General features: G+C 43.6%; 2 protein-coding genes and 1 long non-coding RNA gene across 5 annotated transcripts; 2 read left to right on the top strand and 1 right to left on the bottom strand.

Annotated features, from left to right (window-relative positions):
- Positions 1–6,612: 6,612 nt before the first annotated feature.
- On the top strand, positions 6,613–9,559 carry LOC146294967 (uncharacterized). Of its 3 annotated transcripts, XR_014752968.1 has the most exons (8): positions 6,613–7,129; positions 7,841–7,900; positions 7,997–8,033; positions 8,148–8,305; positions 8,505–8,695; positions 8,852–9,011; positions 9,153–9,288; positions 9,463–9,559. It is a non-coding gene; the product is annotated as an uncharacterized LOC146294967 (long non-coding RNA). The 3 variants fall into 3 exon arrangements; XR_014752969.1 differs by having other exon boundaries at positions 7,997–8,305; positions 9,175–9,288; XR_014752966.1 differs by having other exon boundaries at positions 7,997–8,305.
- Positions 9,560–11,098: 1,539 nt separating this feature from the next.
- Positions 11,099–13,928, top strand: rps18 (ribosomal protein S18). Its single transcript, XM_084695606.1, has 6 exons — positions 11,099–11,203; positions 11,822–11,920; positions 12,078–12,164; positions 12,580–12,681; positions 12,843–12,934; positions 13,803–13,928. Exons 1-6 carry the CDS (start codon positions 11,201–11,203, stop codon positions 13,876–13,878), a joined length of 459 nt encoding a protein of 152 aa, XP_084551732.1. The 5' UTR covers positions 11,099–11,200; the 3' UTR covers positions 13,879–13,928.
- A 114-nt stretch (positions 13,929–14,042) lies between these two features.
- On the bottom strand, positions 14,043–18,375 carry LOC146294965 (E3 ubiquitin-protein ligase RING2-A-like). Its single transcript, XM_084695605.1, has 7 exons — positions 18,092–18,375; positions 17,600–17,710; positions 17,212–17,372; positions 16,762–16,977; positions 15,711–16,034; positions 15,066–15,294; positions 14,043–14,958 (listed from the first exon to the last, which is right to left on the bottom strand). The coding sequence occupies exons 2-7, from the start codon at positions 17,675–17,677 to the stop codon at positions 14,815–14,817; spliced, it is 1,152 nt and encodes a 383-aa protein (XP_084551731.1). The 5' UTR covers positions 17,678–17,710; positions 18,092–18,375; the 3' UTR covers positions 14,043–14,814.
- Positions 18,376–19,144: the final 769 nt, after the last annotated feature.

Raw genomic sequence — 19,144 nt, 5'->3', positions numbered from 1 at the left:
GAGCACCGATTCCGTTTGTGTGGTATTTGCCATCATCTTTGCTATCGCCAGTTTAATCCTGATCGTGTGCTTCAAGGGCCCTAGACTGACGATTTAGCTTTTGCAACGAAACCGTTTAAGATAATTATGACAATGGTGACAATCTGCATGTGCTTGCTGTGCCGTTGCTTTTCCCTCAGCGTGCCAGTTGGCACACGTGCCTAACGTTGCCGATCCCTGCCCTGGATTTGTGACATTCAAGACTTCTGTGGAAATTAAGTACATGCCACAGCACAAAAGCAGAAACAAAATTATGGGTTTGAGATAACATCTTTCTGATTCCATGGAACCAGGACATGGCTGAATGGGGGTGTTAAATGTCACACCATCTCGTGGTTTATTGCTTCATCACATGTGTACTGTTCTCTCTACGTGTTGTGCTTCCTAGCGTCAACGTAGATTCAACAGCGAGCCAAACTCCTTTTTCAAGAGCCAGGAAAATGAGCCTCTTGCTCCTTTATTGACTATTAGTCATTGACAACATTGAAATGGAGTGAAACTACAAAATAAAAAGAGAAAGTAGAATAATGCTTAGTTATAAAATACATACATAACTGATATTACTAGCTCTAAGCTAGAAAACATAACGTAACATATGCGACAGTAGTATTTAGCAATTGTAGCGAGTTTGACTACAACATCCAAATCATCATCAATGTTACAATATAACTCATTGTATTTAACTTAATGTACATATTACGATCGTTTAAAACTTACAGTCATTGCTTTCTTTAAGATTCACACAACGGATTGAAAATACATAAAGTTGTTATTTTGCTCTGTGACAGTTGATAGTTGCTATGTGAACGATGCCTGGTTTGTTTACATTTCAAACATACAAACATTCCAAACTTGCTTTCATATCAAACACATTACATCACGTGAACATACAAACGTTTCAAGTTAGATTAACCCAATACATAAAACACATTATGGACGGAATAAAAACATATTATGGGCAGAACAACAGGACTGTTTAAAACCAATCCTGCCAGGATCGCACCACCCGCCCGTCCCTAATTTTGAAATGTGTCGTATGTTGTCATTTGTTTTAAAATATTTGACATATCGGTAATAAATGTGGTACGGGTCATTCATGGCATGCCCTCTAAGTACCGGAGTTTAATGGACTTCTAAAACACAAGAAACTCAAAAAAGTTACCTGTTTTTAACACTACAAACAAAGCAGCGACATCATCAAGTTTGGACAGACCCTGGCTCTATGTGAACCACTGTCAGATTCCAGCAAAGTCAAGCCCCTATCTACGATGATGGATCTCTCAAGGAGACGGTTGGGCATGTGCACACACACACATACACACACACACACACACTCATCTGCCTGGTAAATAATAGTAGGCTTGTGGTCTGTGTTCATTCAAAACTTCTGTGGAAATCAAGTACATGCCACAGAACAAAAGCCAAAAAAGAAAGCTTGTACTTTGTTAATAAGCTAAGGCTGAAACACATTTTAAATGCAGACTAAATTATCGTGAATAGTGATTGATGTAGTCCATGCCATATGTCACTGACATGCAGTGTTGGCACCAATGCGTTGCTACAGTTAAACACATTTAATTTGGTATTTTATATCCCTCAGTGAAACTACTGAATGAGTGTCTGCTGGTCACATGTTCACACACACTCATCTTCCTCATTGCTGGTAGTTTACTTTGACTTACAGTTTGCATGTAAAAATTCTTATTTTTGCTTAGAACTTTTGATAGCTGTGTCTTAAAAGTAGGATGTGGGTTTCCATGGGATTCATTGGGTCATGGCAAATCCATGGATACCAATTCTGCCAGGATCGGACAGGCCGCCAGTCCCTCATTTTGAAATGTGTCATATGTTGTCATTTGTTTTTAAATATTTGACATATCGCCATCGCATTAAAAGGCCGCGCAGATATGCACACACTCACCCCCGGTTGCTGTATGATCAGTGCTGCTGCCGCCCTCCACCATCCCTTTCTCCCCCATGCTGGGCATGTTTAGACACACACACCTGCTTGCCCAGACAATAGAAATGTACCCCTGAGATAGACAGTTTGATAAGCCGAATAAATACGCTGCGTGTTGGAAAGAGAGAGTTCAGTCAAGACACTCTCGCATTAGATTTGAGCATTTATTGATAACCATGACATGGAAATAGGTTTCACTTTGGCGAGTGGATGATCTAAGGGAAGCACTCCCTGCCTCCTCGATGCAGCACATACATACATGACATATGAGGCAGGGAGCAATAAAGATATAATCCCCCTGATGATAGAACATACAGACAGCATGGGGGAGAAGGGGATGGTGTAAACTGCATTAAACGGCACCTCACGGCACACCCAAAGCGCTTTCCAGTTGCATCTTTTTCACCCATGGACAGACCTGCCATGCCAGGCGCTAGCCAGCCAATCAGGAGAGACTTGGGGTTCAGTGCTCACGGACACTTCCACACATGGCCAGGAGGAATCAGGGATCAAACCACCGACCTGGCAGTTAGCGGGTGACCTTCCCTGAGCCATGGTCATCCCACCTTGGCAGGACATCAATTTGTTCTGCATTTTTTTCTTGGGGTTCTTTGTATAGGAACCTGTGTGAGCACGGGGAGAACATGCAAACTTTACACAGAAAGGCCAGGTAGATAACCCACCTCAGCACAGGTAGGCCTCAAGAGGGAATCGAACCTAGAGCCTTCTTGCTGTGAGGCGACGGTATAAACCACTGTTAGGGAGTTGTTAACTTTAATGAAACCCATCTTGAAGACACATTGATACCAAGGAAAAGGGCTTCACATGAGAATCCTTTTCCATGGAACCGTGACATGGCTTTGGGGGTGTGGTATCAAAGACAAATACCACACGCTCTTTTGGTTTATTGCTTCTTCACCGGAAATATTTTGCACTGGAAATATTTCTGCTGGTCAAGTTTTTTCGCTTTTTAGGTAACCTCAAATCCTCCATTAGCCTACTCTACCTCCTCTCCAACAAGTTAACTAACGTTACTTTCTTTGCGCTCAACAGACGAAAAAGTTTTAGGTAACCATGACAACGCAGAACGACGCAAGGTGGATCACAGAAGTGTACAATTAGGAGGGAGGATTCACACGCTTATGTTTTTCTTAACAAACGGAAATAAATTAAAAATAAATAAGACATAAGACCGATCCATTGACTGGGTTCATAAAAAGAGAACATATATTTTAGGCTACATATTTTCTGCTGTATATTGGGGGGGACAGATTTGTATTTTCTCAATATTGGGGGGGACACGACCAGTATTAGGCCTACAAAGTCGAAGCAAGGTGTTGGCAGAGCCTGTTTAAGGAGAGCCTGCCCACTCCCTATTAAGCCCCATTGTACCGAATTTTGTTGCAGTTTCACCAAAGTTCAACTGGGAGTGATCGCGGTCGAGTGCAAAATGAATGGGAGTCTATGGAGCTAAACGGCTAAATTTGCCTCTTTTGCCTGATTGTCGTTGAGAAATCTCAGATTTGATTGTAGTTTTGGTATGTTCAACATGGATTACAGGTCAAAAGTCGAATGAACGAGTACTTATAACCTTTCAATTTCTTACAGGGTAAGTCGTTGTTGCCCATAACACGCTAACATTCTGCTAACGAATGCTGATTGGTTAGTGAAGGACTGACTACGACCAGAGATCCCGCTTGATGGCATCCGAAGCAGAACCAGAATGTCAGAGCAAAATTATGTATTCCATAAATGTAATCATGTCAGTCCAATGGATTCATAGACCCAGAAAACATGGGGTTAGACACCAAGATTACTTGGATAGGTCAAATAATGAAGGAGTTAGGATATTTTAAGGGCTCTCAGCCCATCTTGGATGCCATCTTGAAAATTACACCTTTATAGTGGTCACACTTTGGTAAACTTTTTGTATGTTATTTAGGACAACTAATACTACAAAAAACAGCTGAGAAACCTTTTGTTAGAATTTTTTTAGGGTTAGGTGTTTGTTTTTTCATATATGCAGCCGCCTATATGGAATACATAATTTTGTGAGATTACTGTAAGGTTTTATCTTTGTTTGGGGTGAACCAGAGATGTAATCGATTTAGCCTATGTCATGTAACTCCTACTCAGTACGTGTTTTTGGACACATAGGCCTACCCTTTTTTTTGCTAAAACATAGACTTGACATTCAATGTAAAAGTTGAATGTCAAGGTTCCTGATCATGTCGAAAACTGTTCAGTTTTCACTGGAAGATGTAATGAGGTATGAGCTAATTACCTGCAGTCCTGTTCGAAGGAAAGGAAATCTTCCAAATAGCCACCAAGCCCCAACTAGCGCAGGCAGTCACTGAGTTCTCAAGCAAGAAATCTAACAAAACTGTCCTGGATTCCATCCCACAAACTGAGTGTTATGTCCTTGACGGTGGCTCCCTGGTTCACCGCTTGGCATGGGAAAAGGGTGACAGTTACGGTGCCATTGCACAGTCATATGCAGACTTTACCATATGCCATTATGGTAAAGCAACAGTTGTTTTTGAAGTTATAGCGAAGGTCCTTCCATCAAAGATATTACGCATCAGACACTCACCCCATCGTTAACTTCAATGCAGAGACTGAGTTTGTGGGAAGAAAGGATGATTTCCGTTCCAGATCTTGCAAAACACAAGGATTTATCAATCTATGACCGAGGAGCTGGAGAATAAGGGCTGCACTGTTATCAATGCATCAGGTGATGCTGACGTGGACATTGTCAAAGCTGCAGTCAAGGCCTCAGAACATCCGCCCACAACCTTGATAGGGGAAGATACTGACTTATTCCTCTCCTCTACTACCTCTACAGAGCTACTAAAGTGTACAACATCAGTGAGATTAAACATATCCTGGGTAGTGACTTGTGTTCCCAGTTGCTGTTTATTCACACCTGATACAACTTCCCACATTTTTTGTGTTGGCAAACAGACAGCATTCAATAAACTTGTGAATGGTGAATCAACTATCCAGTCCTGTGCGTGCAAATGTGTTTCTGCTCACACATCAAGCAAGGAATGTCATAGAGGACCATGGGACCAAGGCAATGGCAGTGTTGTTTGGCGGAAAAAGTACCGATTCACTTGCCTCTTTGCGCTACAACCTTTTTAGCAAGAAAATCGTTACCTCCTACCCTCACCTATGGTCACGAACTATGGGTAGTGACCGAAAGAACGAGATCGCGAATACAAGCGGCCGAAATGAGCTTTCTCCGCAGGGTGTCCGGGCTCTCCCTTAGAGATAGGGTGAGAAGCTCGGTCATCCGGGAGGGGCTCAGAGTAGAACCGCTGCTCCTCCGCGTCGAGAGGAGCCAGCTGAAGTGGCTCGGGCATCTGATCAGGATGCCTCCTGGACGCCTCCCTGGTGAGGTGTTCTGGGCACGTCCCACTGGGAAGAGGCCCCGGGGAAGACCCAGGACACGCTGGAGGGACTATGTCTCTCGGCTGGCCTGGGAACACCTCGGGGTCCCCCAGGAAGAACTGGCTTAGGTTGCTGCCCTAAGCCAGTTAGAAAGGAGAAATATGCAATAACTTGAGGGAAATTGTACTTACTTTCGCATAAATATGCTTGTAACCAATTGCTTTAATATATACACATATATATATGCTCATTAGAATATTACATGGCCAAAACATGTATCAGGCACCAGTATTCCTGGTTTAGGAGGAATACAAAGGAGAATGGTCATTTTAAGGACCTGACGGCCGCCATTTTGAAAATGGGGCCTTTCTTGGAGTCAAACTTTGGTAAACTTTTAGGATGTTTTTAAGTACATCTGATACTACTGTAAACCACTGAGAAACATTTTGTTAGTTATTGTTTTGGGGTCAATCCATATTTGCAGCTGACTAGCTGTTAATACTTGGTGTTGCCATATTTATGAAGTCGAAGCAAGGAGTAGGCTCAGAGCCTGTTTAAAGGTGACATAACATGCTGTTTTTGGATGCTTTTATATAGGCCTTAGTGGTCCCCGAATACTGTATCTGAAGTCTCTTTCCCGAAATTCAGCCATGGCGCAGAATTATAGCCACTACAAGTAGTCCCACAATCAGCTTTCCTCAGAACGCGCTGTTTCTGTGTCTGTAGCTTTAAATGCTAATGAGGAGGAGAGGGGCGGCAACATGCGCTAATGTTTACAACGGATGTATCGCAATGGCTCGTAGCCCCCGTTGCTGTAAGATGCCTCGAATTTAGCCATTCTCATCTGATCACCCTGGTTTTGCAGAGGTGCACACTCAGTCATTTCAATGTGGAGAAAGGCGGATATCGCGAGCCATAACACCAACAGCAGAACGGTTATCCAAATAACAAAGAAGTGTACAACACTCGCGTTACAGCGTTTGTATTCACACACACACTTGATGCCATCTACCTTTACATTAGCGACAGTAACTCAGCTGGCTCGTAGCCCCGTTGCTGTAAAATGCTTCGAATTTGCCCATTCTCATCTGATCACCCTGGTTTGCAGAGGTGCACACTCATAATAATTTCAATGAGGGGAAAGGCGGATATCGCGCACGCCATAACACCAACAGCATAACGGTTATCCAAATAACAAAGAAGTGTACAACACTGCCCAGGTAGCCAGCCGAATCGGGCCGATTGCGGTTAAGTGCCGGCGCACTCGGCTGTGTTCTGGCATCGGATCGCCTACATTGAGCCGGCTCTGGCCCAGAATAGGTTGCCAGATTTGGCTAGGTTTTGGTTGTGCGGACATGGGCCGATTGCGGCCGAGAATTGGCATATTTCCATTATGGAGTTATCTGGATCAGTAATAACATTTGAGTGTTGGGAGTTGTGGGTTGAGCTTGTTCTGTATTTCAATAAAACAAATTAAGGATATTTTTTGTGTGTATCGTATTCTTGATATGCCAGTATTTATAGTTTGTACTAACATTTGTATCATACTTGCACACAATTTGAAAAACAACACCATTTGAATTGGCCGCGGGAATATAGGCTACTCGCGCACCCATCCAGCACCTGTGTGTGAGAGGCGCTCATCTACTCGCGCACCCATCCAGCGCCTGTGTGTGAGAGGCGCTCACATTTTCAACTGCCATTCTGTTAACGGTCATGGGAGCAGTTCGTTGTCAGGTAAGGCCATTTAAATAGAGAAATACACTATACTTTTCAGGATATTTAATATTAAAATAATAAGGTGTTGCTAAGTCTAGCTTACGTTAGACAATGTTTATGATATGTAGCTTACTAGTAATAATAACCTAGCTAGCCTAATCTAATGATGTGTTGCAGCTAGCTACAATGTGTCAGGTTTGGATGGACTCTTGATACAGTATAGCTTACCAACATCCTCTAATAGAGAGATATCAATAGTTGTATTCATTATACAGCTTGAAACGTTATTACTTTGCTTCATTTTTGAGATGCAGCTTAGTTTTTAGTCGATCGACCTATATGTCTAACATGATGTAGAAGCGGGTGAAAACTTGATAGCCACTTGTACACTTTAACGAATTGTTCAAAACTCATTCAAGTAAGCGGATCGTCCGCTTACTTGAGTGAGTATTGACGAAAGCAGCGGATGAAAACGATCACATCTGTATTCGTTGTATAATGTGTTGGTAGCCATAATGGCCTCTGACTTGAGTTATGGTTACAAAACTGCTCGAGAACGTCCTCTCGAGCAGGAGACTCGCGCTCAAGTCAGAGGCGCCCACTTTATGTTCACATCAGAGTAGCCTATGGAAGATTATTCCTGTCAAAATTCAAATGATAAATGACATTTTCAAATTATAAATGAAATGCTTAAACGTGTTACTAATTGTCTATGTGTTTAACGCCTAGGCCCAACACAATTGACCACAGAACCAGCCACAGGAATCGGAGGGAGCAGTCGTTTTTGTTGTAAGTCAACAGAAGTAGAAAAATATCAGCTCATTTAGCAATATTTTATTCTATTTTGGTTAATCCATTTTATTTCTTCACGTGTTTAACCCCTAGGCCCAACGCAATTGGCAAAGGAACCTTGTAGGCTACTGTAAGTTCATCATTTTTATGTTTTTCAATTTTGCCCAAGACTTGTGCTGTGAAGTTCATCTGCACAGCTGGACTTCTTAGTTGTCACAAAGTTAATCTCCTTTACCATCTGTAGTCTACCCTTTGGCCATAATGAATGAGCGTTATTCTGAATACGTCAAGTCATCAAATCTGCGAAGAAAGTCAACAGCCACAGTCAAGAAACGTTTAGAATCATACTTTAAAGATAATCTCCTGACCGGCCCAGGGTAAACAACCAGCCCATGTGTGATCGTAAGTGTTAAACAGCAATTATTACAAACAAAATGTATGTATTTCTCAAAAAGGTTGTATGGGGCTTAATTTGTAATGGGCTTAATTTGTATTTGAATATACTATTTAAAACATGTCTGACTGCTTGTGTGTCTTAACCTGTTGCCCTTAGTATATGCCCAGGTATTAACTTGGTAGGTGTTTTTGTTTTATTTTTCAGCAATTCTCCGTGACATTTTGACGACTATGGAGACGATCAAGCATCAACAGCAAATGATTTTGCTACAGTTGCAAACAACTCGTCAACCAATGGAGGTGCCAGATGTTTCTGGCTTTCCATTAACATCACTGGATGAACTAATCAAGCTCGAGGAGAGCATTGCTTCACAGGTGGAATACAAACGAAAATTGGTAGGTGAACGTTCATGTATTTGTTGAATTGATATTTGCTGAGACTTTTGACCTATGGTGCTTTTTAATGAAAAAAATAAAGATATGTGATATTATAGATTCAGCGCCTATAAAAATGATCATAAGCTAATAGGGGCAATTCTTTTCATCTTTCAGGTCACCTATTTTGGGCTGGCGGGGGGGTTGACAATAAAGGAGACAGTTTGGAGAATAATGGCCAAACTATTGAAAAATCAACTGGCTAAGCAAATTAACTGGCGAGGGGTAAATGGCAAGTATGGCTTTGAGCCACTTGCCATTAAAGATGTTGTCCTCAGTAAGTTTTATTTTAGTATTATAAGGTAGAAATAAGAAACAGTATAAAGTAGTAGTATGCCTAGTATGCTTATTCACTTTCCTGTCTTGTGAACGGCCTTAACCTGCCTGTTCCATTACGTTTTTTTGTTTATTTCTTAAGAATCTGTGCGATGCAATGCAAGTACTGCATCTGCATCCGATGGAGATGTAGAAAAGTTTATTAAAAGGTGGCTGCAGCTTGCATCGGACCGAGATGGAGGAAGACGAGAGCGGGCAATGAGACAAGCTAATTCTTAGTAAGATGTGTTCCAAATGTTCAAATCTGTCTATATATACCGTGTATGTGTGTGTATATTATTTGTATATATCCTTCTAGCATCTGTATATATATATATATCTGACTGTGTAAGCAACCATGTTTATCTGCCCCTTCCCTCCTCTCCTTTTCTCTCTCTATATTCATCTTATAGGGTACATCTCAAGCTTCAAAGGGGCATGCTTGAGGAGGCTGCGGTCATTACACACACATACACAAACTGTATTTATTCAAATAAATTGTTAAAAATAGACATGCATGGTGTAATTTTTGCTACTGAAAAGTAGCACATTATGGGGTTAGGTATGGGGTAATGTAGGAGGGATTGCCACAATATCATCATAATTTGTGTTAACTCTAAATATCGAGTTTTAGTGTTACAATGAAAAAAATATTTTGTGCTCTGTGTCTAGGCCCTAGTGTCCATGTATTTTTCTTTTTTTTAAGCTAATATTGCATTGGTAAAAGGAAGAGCCCGTTTTTATTCATGCACACTCTCCAGGACCTGCTTCAAGCAAGTTGGCAACGTAAGATGTGGTTTTGAAATCTTCTGGCATTATAGTGGATCCGTCATGACTTTTTACAGGCTGTCAACTGGCTAACATATGGGCTAGTTCTGGCAGTTTTGTTGGGGTGATTCCGGCCCAATGTTGGAAATACTGGTTCAGTTTCGGGCTGCCGGACCCGGGCCAGTGTACTTGGGCCGATTCTGGGGCGTCATTCAAACCAGATTTGGCCCGAGTCCGGCAACCGCACTCGGGCCGAGTAATTTCTTCTGGCCTGCCGGATCTGGGCCATTATCGGGCCAAACCATTTTGGCTACCTGGGTGGCGTTACAGCGTTTGTATTCACACACACACTTGATGCCATTTATCTTTACGTTAGCAACAGTAACTCCGCTGTTAGCTGCAGAGCTAATGTTACAGCCACATTCTAAGGGTAGCAAGCTAGGTAACCATATAGGTTACAGTAAAGCAACAAAATGATATAGCGTTAGTTAACTTACTTGTCCAAGGTTTGTAGCTTGACCAAGGAGATTTAGTAATGATCCAGAATTTAATTTCAGCAAGGCCAGCTTTGTGTTGGCTCAAGTTGAGGAAATGTTTGGCGCAGACATACAACACTTTGGGAAGTTGTGTCGGCGCATTTCCAGCGAAAATACAATTAAGATACGGGTTGTGCAGAGGCTCAGATGAAGGAACTAAAAAAAGATGTGTGCTTGCATTTGTACATCCAAGCACTAAGCAACTGTTATGCTTCGTTTGTTTGCTCGCCATGATGTCTCTCCAGGAAAAACCGATATCGCACTCGCGCTTGCACGGTGGTAGCTCAGTTTCTCGTGGGCGGGCCAGATTATCTGGTCGGGCAAAGCATAGAGAGGGGAGGTAACCTTCCCCCTATCTACGTCACTAGGGGGAGATTTTCAAACAGCGAAATTGAGCTTTCATTTAGTCAAAGGCGGAGAAGAACACGCAGGGCTTGGTTTACACTTATCGAAAATTCTAGCCACTGGGGGACCAAAGGCAGGCTAGGGGAACTCATATTAATGTTAAATAACCTCATAAAATGAAGTTTTCATGACATGTCACCTTTAGGGATTTATCCTTTATTAGACATTCTCTGGTGTAGGCTACAGCTAGAAAGCAGAGTTACGTTCAAAACTACAGTGTGTAACCTATCGTCCCCCTTAAAAAGGGATTGTTTTCGAAAATGTCAAGAAAAAAGGTTTAAGGATACTGTATAATTGTTGTTGTATATTTTATTTTATTATGTGTTGTCTGTCGGACCAGTTTCAACTGTTGGAATCACTTCCTTTGTGATCTTTCGTGAAAACAACATAAAGCATCGCGAGACGACCTCCACTTCCTCTTTGCTCGGAACCTGCTTCCAAGATGGTGAGGGTGAAATTTATGTACCGAAACAATTTCTAAAATCTGCGTTCATCGTGCTTACAAGCACCAGTTAGGATTTTTTTAAACGAGTATTAGTTTCTTGGTATTGTAATTGTAGGAATCGAGTTTAAATGTACGTACAATTGGGGGAGGATATCGATGTAAATGCACTAGGTTAGGCAACGCTTAGGCAAAGTTCTTTGCCCGCGCCGACGCTGCCATGTATACTTATAATAAAACGTTAAAGGAATATGAATAATATAACTTGGTGCTGCTGTCCATGTCCTTGTGTTATGTGCTCTACGTCTAGTTTCGTGGCATTTGTTGGAGCAGTGGTTGAATGCATTGTTTTATGCTACTGCCACCAGCTAGGTTGCTAGTTAGTTAGCCAGCTACATTACTACATTAATAGATAATCTATAAGGTGATGTTCCATGCTTACCAACATGTTAATGGACGTGTTTGCCTGTGCAGCCTGTAAGTTCTTGACATTAATGTTAGCAAAGCATTAATGTCGCTAGCCTATGGGCAACTTAACTTTAGTCAACAAGTTCCCCAGCTACCTATGAAATACTTGTCCAAAGTTGCCCCATCACTTACCTCTTATACTTTTGTCTCCAGTCTTTGGTCATCCCCGAGAAGTTCCAGCACATTCTTCGTGTTCTCAACACGAACATCGATGGTCGGAGGAAGATTGCCTTCGCCATCACTGCCATTAAGGTAAAGACTCTTAACAGTACAACATTTTGCCTTGATAAGTTACTGTTGCCATACTACATGCAGATCTCCTCTTCCTGGCCACTGTGTGTTGTTCAGGAGGTAACAAGTGTTGGCCAGCAGGCCCAGACTGGGAGTAACAGTTGTTTCCTCTTCTTAGGGTGTTGGCAGACGCTACGCTCACGTGGTCCTGAGGAAGGCTGATATCGACCTCAACAAAAGGGCTGGGGAGCTGACTGATGATGAGGTGAGGGAACATCTTGCTGTAGGTGACCCTGGTCCCCTCACCCAGGTTATGTTGTCACCTGGGGGTCACCCTCCTGGTCCACATGTAGTTGCGTCGATGACTCTTGTGCCAGGAGTGATGGTTGCCATGTTGGAGACTTAGTTGACCACTGTACACGCCAAGCAGCTTGGCATATGAACTAAATAGCAGCCTTGATTTAAAATCGCAGAAAGGTGTCTTCTGTGTACAACGAGATGTGAACAAATGTCTGCTGGTGCTCATTCTGTAAGCACTAGTCCAATCTCAAAACAAAGCTGGGAGCTGTGTCATGTCCTCAGGTCTACGCCAGCCCTATCTGTATCGCTGTAGCTCTTCCTATTGGCTTCTTGCTTCTTGTCACTGTCAGCATGTCCCTCACTCCGCTGCCTCTTGCCAGGTGGAGAGAGTCGTGACCATCATGCAGAATCCTCGCCAGTACAAAATCCCTGACTGGTTCCTCAACAGACAGAAGGACGTCAAGGATGGCAAGTACAGCCAGGTACGTGAGACACCCACACATTTTATTTGACCTTAGTCTTGAGAGGTGTGTTACTTTTGTACACAAACCCAGTCTTTCGGTTTGTGATTCCCACAAGCGGGCGGCAGGAGTAGTATTGTTCTGTTAGGACCCGTGTCCTCACGGCTGTTGTTGTGTTGCAGGTTCTTGCTAACGGTCTGGACAACAAGCTGAGAGAAGATCTTGAGAGGCTGAAGAAGATCCGAGCCCACCGTGGGCTCAGGCACTTCTGGGGGTGAGATTTCTGCAGGACGCTCGTACATGCTGTCTGTTCCCCATGGAGCTCAGTCTAGCTCTGCTATAACCCTGTGTTACGGCCCACCTCCTACATTGTGCTATACAGTAGGTTTGGGCGGTATGAATGGTGTAGACACACCGGTGTTAATGTGGCCTACAATATGGGTTTTGACTACTGTGTAACTGCCTTAGAGCCTTTCAGAAATCAAATTTCAGACCCTTCACACCAGACTCGGCATAAAATTACTATACAGAGCTTTAACACAAATATTGCAATCTACGCAAACGTAGCAAGCAATCTTACAATCGTTTTCAGGCTTTACCCTTCGGTTTTATGACTACATGCGATGTTTGGTCACAAAGACTTGAATGTCAAATTCAGCATGGAAGAGTGTAGCCATGCAAGCAAAGACGCCAGGTTAGTTAAAATTGTGAAATGTTCATTGTAGGCCAACATAAGCGATTTATCTAGCTCAATGAAAAATATTGACCTAAGTTTTATTGTGATCCCATAAAGGTACTGTTGAAAGCTCGGCAAGGCTACATATTGTCTTATTCCCATGGCAAAGCACTGTAAAAAAAAGACACGACACACTTGCCGTACCCCATCCAAATTCGAGTTAGGTAGACAAGGCGACTAGAATTGAAGAAAAACAAATATTATGATGTATACTGTTACCGTCTGCTTCAGAATGATACGGTGATAAACATTGTAGGCCATACTGCCCAGCCCTACTGTACAGCTTCTGATGACTTGGATGATCATCGAACATGAAATCCAGACTTCTACAGTCAATCGGTTGTCTGGCTGGTTATTGTTCTGTTTTTCAAAGTACATGGCTGACTGCCTCTCTCCTCTCTTCCAGTCTGCGCGTGCGCGGTCAGCACACCAAGACCACCGGCCGCCGTGGTCGCACCGTGGGTGTGTCCAAGAAGAAGTAAACTGTTTCCCTGCTCCCTTTTGTGTCAATTAAAAACGCCACAGTTCCCAACTGCTAGTCTGCTCATTATTTCTTCATTTGGTGTTTCAACAACATCCTCTTACCAACTTGTAATGTTTGCAACTCCTGTATGGTGGATGATAAGTGTTTCAAATATGACAAAGGTTTGGTCTGAGAGCTTCAGTTTATTGTGCTGCAACTCAGTGGGCTCATACACAACACTGAAGAATGTTAGATCAAAGTGAAATGGATTGCTTTTTATTTTATTACATAATACAAAGATTGTATAAAAAAACGGGTAATAAAAGCATTTTTATACGTCAGGATAACATAGAAGGTGCATAAGAGCTGACTATACACACTCTGGAAAAAGCTAAATGTAATTGGGTTTTATATCTTGGAGGTAATTGGTGTTACTGAGTAGCTACTTAACAGCTGGTCCATGATCCGATTGGATTATTGTGTTCCAGAAAGTTACCAGTTATGGTTTACTTTTGTCAATTATGACAAACTTGAATTTTCTTTAACTGGTGTTGAGCTTAATGTTTTAATATATACACTACCAGTCAAAAGTTTGGACCCATTTTCCCATTCAATCACCCTAACCCAAACTTTTGACAGGTACTGTGTATATATATATATATATGTTGAATGCCTTGCTATGTAAGCTGAGTAGAACATCCAAATTTATCAACCAGTCACATGTTTACTTTGCACGCAAAAGTGCTTCAGTCACATCAGGAAATATATACAATTCATAAATAGACATGGTCATGTTCTCATATCAAAGCTAATTAATACAGACAATTTAATTACACACTGAACACACAAGAATATCTGAAAATGAGTCCCCATCGATGACTAACCTATAGGAGACTAGGCGAGGTTACTAGTAGGTAAAACGATCAGACCTGGGTTAAAGAGAATAAAAAGGGCCTCAGCCCTCTCTCTGCTGGGGGGGTGTCTGCTGGGGCTGCTGCTGGGGCTGGTCCTTGGTGGGGGCATAGTAGAGTTCTAGAGGCTTCCTCACCTTCCAGTACTTCTCATTGACCAGCTCCAGGGTCAGGGAGCCATTCAGAGTCTGAGGAGAAGGAAGGGGTGAACAGGGCGGAAAATTAAAAAAGAAAGGGAAGAACATCTTAGGATCAGAGCTCCAGTCAGAAGTGCACGGTCGCCGTGCCAACTCACCGAGAACTGTCCTCCAGACGTGGTGATGTAAATGGTGTACTGCTTCTCACTGACGTTCCTCAGGCCTGCTCCTTCTCCACCTCCTCTTTCTTCTCCCCCTGCCTCCCCTCCTCCCTCCGCCCCGGCACTTTCTCTCTGGCCGTCAGTCTGCCTCTCCTCCAGTGCGATGCGCAGGGCCAGGTACTTAGACAGGTGGTCCACGGTGGCGTTGGCTGTGGTCTTCACATATCTGAGACACATACAGAATCAGGATTTGGTTTATTCGCCATGTATGTTATACAAACACGGAATTTACTGTGGCAGGGAGGTGCAAAAGTTTAACATTTCCTAAGAACTAAACAATGTAACAATAAAACAATTTAAATATAAAATAAATTAAAAATAAGAATAAGATGAAGGAAATAATGCTGTAACGCTACAGCTTTTCCTAGTCTCTACCGAAATGTCTCCAAAATTGAGTTGTATCTACTGTTTTTATGTAATGTCAGATATTTAAGGTTGATACTGGGACCATTCTTGTTGTCTGTTGTATTGCTTTTAATAAAGCATAACGATTTTTTGTATTTGCTTCAATCAAAAGTGGTTCATGAACTATCCATCCCACTGTGGTCAATGTTTGTCTTCTCCAAGCAACAGAGCCCTCACCTGGTCTGGCTGTACTCTTGCGAATTCACCAGCAGAGGGTGTGGCCTGAACACCAGCTCGATCTCCGAGGCGGGCCCCTCCTTGTGGCGGCGCAGTGGAGGGGTGGGGCTGGTGCGGTCCGCCTCGGGGCCAGACTCGTCGGAGACTCGCGGCCGCTTGGGGTTCCGGCTGGGCCCGGCCTCAGAGGGGGTGTGGCTGGGGGGGAGGGGCGTGTGCGAGGGGGCCGAGTCGTGGGAGAGGTGGGAGCGTGCGTCGCCGTTGTCCTCTCCCCCGCTGAAGGTGGTGTTGTCACTCTCCTGGGCCGGTTTACGCACCCGCTGAGCCCTTGGTGGGGAGACAGGCAGAAAGGCAGAGTTAGATGGTGGGAAGAGGCGGATGAAGGAAGAGAGATGGAGGAGAGGGGGATAGAGGAGAGCAAAGCTCCCACCCCTAGCTCCTCGGCTTGAAGCAAACGCTCAGATGGATCTTGGTGGTATTGTACTTCCGTTTTGGCAACTGGCTTGCTCTGGTGATTCACTGCAATCATAATATCCAAACTATTCCCCCTCCCCAAAGATTCTGTTCTAGAACCTGCCTCAAAATACTAGCTTTTTCATATATTATTGTTTGCTGAACATGCTATGTTAGAAACAAATCCAGAATGGAAAAACTAGCAAGCGAGTCACTCTACTGTGCAGAACCGTTTTTTCGAGCCTCATTTGCACCACTGAGCACTTTCCATAGATGGAGGAGAAGGCGATTGAGGAGAATGTGATAGAGGAAGGGACAGAGGAGAGGGAAAACTGGATGAGAGGGGGGGGGTACTGGAACAGAAGGAGGAGAGTAGGGGGAGACAGGAAGAGATGGAGGATGGGGGCAGCAAAAATCATTCTCAGAGAAGCTCCAATATAACTTCTCTAGATTTCAACAACTCCCCCACCCTAACCCTAACAACGTATTCATTTAGCAGACGCTTTCATCCAAAGCGACGTGCAAGGGGGGGGATTTGAACCTCTGAAACCTTGATCCGCAGTCTAACGCTCTACCGCTGAGCTCCGGCCACCCCCCGTACCTGTGTATGGCCTGCATGCGCAGCCCCTCCTCGATGGAGGAGCTGAGGGCCTGCTTGTTGTGGAGCCGGCTCAGCCTCTCCAGGACCCGGTCCTGGTGGGCCTCGTACTCGTCCCGACTCGGGTAGATCTTGGAGATGAGGGCGTCGAAGTTGGAGTCCCGTCTCAGCGAACGTCTGGAGACCAGCTTCTTCCTGCAGGTGGGGCACTCCTTGTTTCTGGGTGAAGGAGGGAGGAGGGAACGAGGGGGGATTGATTGTGTGTGTGTGTGTGACGATATGCCATTTTAGAGTCCTTTTGTTTATGGCATTTTCCATGTGCTTGAATGTGTGGCTGTCACACTTGACTGTGTGTGTGTGTGTCCGTTTGTGTGCGTCAGCGTGTGTGTGCGTGTGTGTGTGAGCACGTCAGTTTGTGTGAGTGTGTGTGTGAGTGCGGGCGAGCGTGCTGACCCTGATCGGAGCGCTGTGACGATACAGTCGGAGCAGAAGCGGTGAAGACACTCCTTGGTCGTCATGGTGTTCTTCAGCATGTCCAGACAGATGGGACACATCAGCTCACTGTGGAGGGAGCGTGGGGACACCGCGATCTCTGTGCCGTCCATGATCGCCTCCTACAGGTGGGGGGGAGGCATACGTTCCACACAGAATCAGAAACACTTCTGGAAGTCTGAGACACATGGCCATCTTACAGATACCGATGGGTTTAATTATCCTTGTCTACTCTCCTCCATAACACTGTCTTGGCAATGACATGTATCGTGTATGACCTTGACATTGGATGGCTGTGAGGAACAAATTAGGGCCATTTGCCATTTCCCGTAATGAGTCAGTCTCATACCTGAGGACTCCTGTGCAGCTCGTACAGGCTCAGCTCCCAGCTCTTACTGGGGTTCTGGATGTTGACGGGGGCAGCCATCTTGAGTGGTATAGGAATCGCAACAAGCAAAAACTGGGGATAAACACAGAAGCTTGCATTAAACGCTGTGCGCTAGTTGACAGTATTGGGTTTAGGGTCAGGGCGGAGGATAATAGGATATGTATCTTAACAGTATGGGGTTAAGACCCCGTCTGAATGTATTATTCATTGATTGAGTAGTGGGTCAAGAATTCTGACTTCAGTTGATTGTTTTGTCGTTAAATAAAGTGTAATATTTGCGTGATTGCTGAATTGCGATTGGTGGATCCTGGCTACGCAGGTCGTTGAAAAAAAAATCGATGTGAATTATGTATGCAATCTATGCAAAAGACGCATAGGCAAGTGTCATGACAAGCGAAATAATAATTTAGCCTTCATTTTGGGACTGCTGCTGCTCAAATTCGCCACACTCACCCCACGGATTGGACGTACAGCTGGCCTGCGAGTCGCCTCCTTGTCACACGTACTCGTTAGTTACGAACTACTAACAGTAGTACTGGTACAGTAGCCAGAATAGATGTTGACAAATTCGTCACTCAATTGCCACCTCTGTGTAAATGCAAAAACTCTCCCAAATACACAACTCGAATAATTCGCTCTCGTTCATGTAGAGAAAGAAAGAAGGCAGGGTTTAGAGATCAATTTACAGTACTACAGTTAGCCATCTTCCTCCGGGTACTGCTAGCCACAGCAACATAACCATGGGTCGGATACAACATACAGGGTTGCCAGATTTGATGGTATCCCCCTATCTAATGAAATTGTGTTATTTACAATAATTTTTTAAAGCACAATTATGCTTTATCCACAGTGTCTGATCCTGGACTAGTCAGAAGCGGATGGAGCTACGGTCTTATCCGCCAAAATTTTGATGCGCTGGCATGATTGCAAAAAGTGTCATTTTCAGAGGTTCTACTCAGTAGTCTACCTCAAAAAGTCTTCTATCGTGTCATAGGACATAGGACAATGCTACCCCCCGCAAATACATGGCTCTAGCATAAATAGTAGGCCCAAATTGTATTTCTAAGTGTCTTTGCTGGGTTGGCTAGAGCTGCTAGAAAGAACCCAAAATATTTGAATAAAATATTATTCTATTATTATTCTATAATAATTATTTACATTACATTTAGTCATAAATTTAGTAGACACTCTTATTCAGAGCGACTTACAGTAAGTACAGGGACATTCCCCCGAGGCTCTCATGTCAAACAGGCCATGATTAGCCTGCAAAAAAAACATCCATCAGAGAGATAGTAGAAACATTAGGTGTGGCCAAATCAACAGTTTTGTACATTCTGAAAAAAAGAACACACTGGTGAGCGCAGCAACAACAAAAAAGGCCTGGACGTCCTGCAAAGACTACAGTGGTGGATGATCACAGGATCCTTTCCATGAAGAAACAACCCTTCACAACATCCAGCCAAGTGCAGAACACTCTCCAGGAGGTAGGGATATCATTTTCCAAGT

Source organism: Hypomesus nipponensis, chromosome 4 (genome assembly GCF_054491055.1).
Source record: "Hypomesus nipponensis isolate SF chromosome 4, ASM5449105v1, whole genome shotgun sequence".
Lineage (NCBI taxonomy): Eukaryota > Metazoa > Chordata > Actinopteri > Osmeriformes > Osmeridae > Hypomesus > Hypomesus nipponensis.
This window is presented reverse-complemented; position numbering and strand designations above follow the sequence as displayed.